The following is a 6000-nucleotide window of genomic DNA, read 5'->3' as shown; positions in this document are numbered from 1 at the left end:
CATACCCTGAGGGAGGGAAGGGATGTCCAAGGTTGGAAGAGTGACACCTTTTGTCTTCACTTACATGAATAGGAAGGATACAATTTCTGAGGCTCCTCATAGCATACCTTCAGGAATAGCTTTTGTTAGGCCTGCTTGTCTGAGGAGGGATCCTAAAATTCCAGAAAAGATAGTCCCCCCCACCGAGATTGTGCCATTGCACTCCAGCCTGGGCGACAGAGCAAGACTCCATCTTGAAAAAAAAAAAAGAAATTAAAATAAAAAATAAAAATAAATAGGCCGGGCGCGGTGGCTCACGCCTGTAATCCCAGCACTTTGGGAGGCTGAGGTGGGCAGATCACGAGGTCAGGAGATCGAGACCTTCCTGACTAACACGGTGAAACCCCGTCTCTACTAAAAATAGAAAAAAATTAGCCGGGCGTGGTGGCGGGCCCCTGTAGTCCCAGCTACTTCGGAGGTTGAGGCAGGAGAATGGCATGAACCCGGGAGGCAGAGCTTGCAGTGAGCCAAAATCAGGCCACTGCACTCCAGCCTGGTCGACAGAGCAAGACTCCATCTCAAAAAAAAAAAAAAAAAAGGACTTACTCATGTAACCAAATAGCACCTGCACCCCAATAATTTATGGAAAAATAAATAAAAAATAAAAGCAATAGCTTTAGTAAGAAAGGGCACTTGCAGCATACCTACCAAATATCATATAAAGTTTAGAAACATACAATAATCAATACATTATTTGGGGCTATATCAAGGTAGAAAACCACAGGAATGATACACATAAAATCAGAAGAGTGGTTATTCTTTGGAGGAGGAGGATGCCATTCAGAGGGGTACCCAAGAGTTATATATAAAAATGATCCATATCCCCATCTAGTGCTGGTTACACGGATGTTTGTTTTTATCTTTACATTACTCGTTATATTCTTTTATATGCATGAAACGTAATATTTTTGTCGTAGTAAAATATACATAACAAAATTTAGCATTTTAACCGTTTTTAACTTTACAGTATTGTGGCATTAAGTACCTTCACCTTGTGCATCCATCCACCACTATTTCCAGAACGTTTTCATCATCCCAAACTGCTTTTGGTATCATATCCAAGAAATCATACCAAGTCCAATGTTATGAAGTTTTTGCTCTGTTTTCTTCTAAGAGTTTTAATTTTAATTTTAGCCTTTATAGTTAGGTCTTTGATCCATTTTGCGTTAATTTTTATACGCGGTGTAAGGTAAGGGTTCAATTTCATTCTTCTGCATTACACATTTTTAAACACAAACAAAAGAACAAAAGGAACCCTGTCCATTTACAAATGAAGGTATTGGGATAGCGGTAAAGTAACATGCTAAGCTCAGACTGCTGATAAAGGCAGCAGGGGCTGGAAGCCAAATCCTGTAGGCCTGGAAAGACGACTGCGGCCTCAGCGACAACAGCTGCGAACACGGGTCTGCACCCACCCTCTTACCTGCCCACGACTCAGGGACACTAGCTCCGCCCCTTTCCCCACCCCACAACGGGCCGTCCCACGTGGCTCCCGGGCTTTCCGGCGCTGGAAAACTGGCGATGCGGGTGGGCGCGAAAGCCCGGAAAACTTTGGCATGTTTTGGACCGTAGGTAACTGGTTGTGCGGCATGGACTCCAGCTCCGTTGCGCTGGAATAACCAGGCCCAGTTTTCCCTCACGCTCCAGGCCAGGGAGGAGCCCGGGGGCCGCTCAGAAAGTCCTGCGCACGCGCGCGTGCTCGGCCCGGATTGGCTGCTCGGAGCGGCGAGGAGCTTGGCGGGAGCTTCCAGTCGCTCCGGAGCGGAGAGCGGCACCATGGCCCCGCGGGGGCGGCGGCGGCGGCGGCGGGCGCGGCCTCACAGGTCTGAGGGGTAAGTGCTGCCGACCCTCGGGAGCGCGGGGCCGGAGACCAGCTTGAACTGCTTCCTCGCCTGCCGTGGTTTGCGCCTCCCGGCGCTGTTGGTGCTCCACTGTGGAAGTCGCCCGAGTGGCCAATCGCCCGGGTCCCCGGCTTCCTCCTCAGTCTAGTGGGGATAACAGTGATCCCACCCGCACGGGCCTGTCGGGGCCTAACACTGCCTGGCGGGTGGGAGAGACGTTAGCCAGTGTCGTGTCGTTTTGTCGGGGGGGGGGGGGAGTGCCGTCCAAAAAGTAGTGAGTCTCAAAGTGCTAGCTTGAAAGCAAAATATTCAGCAAATACGTATTGCCTACGGTTTGCCAGACTTTGTTAGTGGAGTTTACTCTCTGACTGGGAATCAGTTTTCTTATTTTGAAGACCCTGGTGTTTTCTTACTGCAAACCACAGACCGTAAACTGGAGCATAAATCCGGCTGGGGGACCACGCTGCCGCTTGCGGTTCTCCAGGATGGGTCGAGCAGTTTTTGTTTACCAAAGAAAGCGAGCGTTTGGTCGGTTGCAAAACGCGCTCTAGAATGCTGGTCGCTGATTCGTTGGCGAATGGCCATCCAAGGCCCGGCCTGGATCTGGCGGGAAGGGTCTCGGCTTGCTGCAGACGGTGCACAAAGCCATACGCCAAGACGATCTGAAGAGAACAGGAGTTCCCCCGGGCCTGGGAAGGCTGCCTGGAGAAGGAGGTGCTGGTAGATGCGGGGTTAGGGTGGGAAAGCTGGAGCAGGACACCGCAGGTGGGTGGGGAAACCGAGACCAGACTCCTGTGGCCAGTGGAGGAGAATGAAGACTCCCCCAGTGCAAAAAAGGATTAGAAAAGAATGTCAGCCTTCAATGTCAGCTGAAAAGAGTTTATCTGAAAGGCTAGCGGTTTTTGTTGTCTTTTTTTATTTTTATTTTTTAGCTTTTTTGGGTTTGAGACTCATGAAATCTGTTCATGCCTCCTCCCAAAACACACTTATGCACATACAACAGAATTTTTTTTTTTTTTTTTTTTTTTTGAGACGGAGTCTCACTCTGTGGCCCAGGCTGGAGTGCAGTGGCGCAATCTCCGCCTCCCAGGTTCAAGCGATTTTCCTGCCTCAGACTCCAGAGGAGCTGGGATTACAGGCGCTCGCCCCCACGTCCAGCTAATTTTTGTATTTTTAGTAAAGACGGGATTTCACCATGTTGGCCAGGATGGTCTTGATTTCCTCACCTCGTGATCCGCCCTCCTCGGGTTCCTAAAGCGCTGAGATTACAGGCATGAGCCACCGCGCCGGGCCCAGAAATTTTACCTGTGGGTTGTCACAGAGGTTTCTGTCTCTCAGAAGCCCCACCTTGACTCCAGCCTAAGGCAAGGAGGAACCTTGACTTTTTTCCCCCCCAAGAAAGGACAAGAAAGCTCAAAGAGTTTAGGTTAAGAAGTTTATGTGGTCTAGTGTGTAGCTGTGTTTCTGTTACTTGGCTATGTGACCCTTGATAAGTCACTTAAATTTTCTGAATCCCGGAATCATCATTTATAAAATTGCCATAAAACCAATACTTGTCTTACCTGCTTCCTTAGGTTTCATGAATTAAATAAATAAATCATGAACTTGTTAGAATCCCAGACCTCACCCCAGAGGGACTGAATCAGACACTCCTGGGGTGGTGCCAAGCAACCTGTTTTAACAAGCCCTCTTGAGAATTTTGATGACACTCAAGTCTGGGAACCACAGCTCTGAACAGTTTTCTCACTTTTTTTTTTAACTGTGATTCACAGTAATGATGTTTTACATCACACTTAGTACACGTGTGCACACATCCACACATAAAACAAAAGGCTTGTGAACATAGTATATCCAGTGCAATGTTTCATTTTATATTTTCCTTTTTTATTGTTTGTTTTTTTAAAAATGCTGGCCTGGCAATCTTAAAAGACATTACAGGACAATTGATGTGATTTGGGTATGGACTGTAGATTAGATTATGGTATCAGTGTTAAATTTCTTGATTTTAGAAATCGTACCATGAATATGCAGTATAATGCCCTCTTAGGAAAGACATATTGTAGTATTTAGGGGTGTAAGTGCACAGTATCTCCAGACACACACACACACACACAGCCACACACAGCACATGAGTAAAGGGCATACAGAAGGTCCTTGTACTATGTTTGCAACTTTTCTGTGAGCTTGAAATTATATCAGATAAAAGGATACTAAAACTTTGGTTTACACTAAGCTGATTTTGCTATCTACAAATGAGAAAAATATGGCTGCAATCTGCATGGCATATTTTAAAGTCTAATTATGTACTGTATTATCCCAGAGTATCCCCCCCGTACCCTTGTACGATGCCTGGTTGGTGGAGGATAGTCTGTACATATTCACTGACTCCTGGCACTATTATTAGTAATAATAATATATAATCCTGCCACTGTTATTTCCCATTTTTATTCTAGTCACCATTGTTACATTTGTTTTCTTGAAGCTTGTTGAAGATATATATACAACTTTATCATTTGAAGCTGTGGTCCAACTGAGAGAGTGTCAAGGGAGGTCGAGGGCAGGCCCTGGATTTGAACTGATGTAAATTTTAATGCAGGCTTGTCTCCCTCCTGGCTCCGTGTTGCTGTGGGCAAGCATACATCTGTAACATGGGATTCACTTCTACCTTATAGGACTGTTAGAATTAAATGAGAAAAGGACGTAGGAGAGCCAGGCACAGGATGGAGCAGGTGTCGGGGCTTAGCGTTAGCCTACCTCCCCTTTGTTGAGCTCTGCAGAGAAAGTCAATCACTGCTGATTAATTGATTAAGGCCTCAGGGAAAAAGTTAACAGCAGGATTCCAACTTTTCCATGTCCCTGAGGGGGAGAGGTATGTTATTTTATACATTGGTGATAGGATTTGACCTATAAAAAATAAATTTGTGGAATATGGGTTCTTTTTTTTTTTTTTTGGTAAAAATGCGTGGAAAGGGTCATAACTATGGTGTTTCCTCAGTTATTTTAACTATTTCCTAACTCTTGTGTTTTTTTTGCTGTTTAATAGCGCAAGATGTTCAAAGAACACTTTAGAAAGAACACATTCCATGAAAGATGTAAGTTACCTTTTTGTGTTGTGGTTTTCTCAAAATTGACAGTACAAAATAACATTTTTTGGGTACCTCAGTTTTGTAGACTTCACTTGGCAAGTTTAATGTTTGTTGTAGTGAAAAAGTGTGTTCATTTTCCTCACACTTTTTCCGGTATAGTGGATAAAATGACTTTTGTTAATGTTTTAGAATTTCCTTTATTTCTGAGCCGAGTTTGGTTTTATTTTCATTTAGATAATTGACTTCATGTAAAAATTGTACAGTGCTGTAAGCTTTTTTCACTTAAAGCCATTTCTCCTCATTGTACTTTTCAAGAATTGTTTATGATTTCATGATACTCCACTTAGTTCACATTACAGGTTTACTTTTCTTTAGAGTCTTAGAATAAATGTATGTTAAAGGCATGTGCATTTCTTTAACGTTCTTGACAGCTAATTCCAATTTTTTTTTTCCAGTGGCTTGTGTGATTGACATCGTAATCTCACATTAACAGTGTATGACAGTGCCAGGCACCCCGGAAGGAGTTCCTTCTGCTTGTTCTGCCCTGGGCTTTCTCTGTCGTGCATAGTCCTTAACCCCAGCCTGCAGACGATAGCTCTCTTCCCCTCTGGGAAACCCTGGGATCCCCCTGCAGGGTTTTGCTCAGTGCTCTGCTCCCACCCCAGCATTACTTCACGGGTTCTTTGGGTGGATTTCTCTCAGCTGTCCTGCCTTGCCCCTGCCATTGGTAGCCAAAGTACAGTGTGCCTTGGAGGGATTTCTCTAAGCTCCAGCCTTAGCTGGAAGCCCAGAGTGCCTGGAATGGATTCAGCTTTCCTGTCCTTCCCTCTGCAAGGCAGTCTCTGGTGGAGGCCCCCTATGCCTTGGGAGGGGCTGGAAGACCTGCCAGCTCTCTCCACATTCCACCCCCAGGCACTCCAGGAATGATTCTTTCACTGGGGGCATCTGAATGGTCAAGTTTTTATTTGACCTCCTTTATGCCTTCCAGAATTTTCTTATTTTTGTATCTGTTAATAGTACCTTTCCACATTTTC

The 6000-nt window shown here is 45.2% G+C and overlaps 1 protein-coding gene across 4 annotated transcripts in view; it reads left to right on the top strand.

Moving 5' to 3' along the window:
* Nucleotides 1-1722: 1722 nt before the first annotated feature.
* The window catches only part of CENPU (centromere protein U), a 39143-nt gene continuing 34865 nt past the window's right edge, over nt 1723-6000 (top strand). For 2 of the 4 annotated variants that reach the window (XR_002005687.4, XM_004040688.5), the window contains exons 1-2: nt 1723-1871; nt 4924-4972. Coding sequence is in view for 2 of the 4 variants with exons in the window: in XM_004040688.5 (XP_004040736.3) it covers nt 1816-1871; nt 4924-4972 (105 nt within the window). In the remaining 2 variants the exon portion in view is untranslated. Of the gene's footprint in view, nt 1872-2172; nt 2595-4923; nt 4973-6000 lie in introns of those variants that run through there. The other 2 variants (XM_019025673.4, XR_008679142.2) reach the window with 2 other exon arrangements.

The sequence above is a fragment of the Gorilla gorilla genome, chromosome 3 (genome assembly GCF_029281585.2).
Source record: "Gorilla gorilla gorilla isolate KB3781 chromosome 3, NHGRI_mGorGor1-v2.1_pri, whole genome shotgun sequence".
Lineage (NCBI taxonomy): Eukaryota > Metazoa > Chordata > Mammalia > Primates > Hominidae > Gorilla > Gorilla gorilla.
Note: the sequence above shows the minus strand (reverse complement) of the source record. Positions and strands in the feature narration are given on the sequence as shown.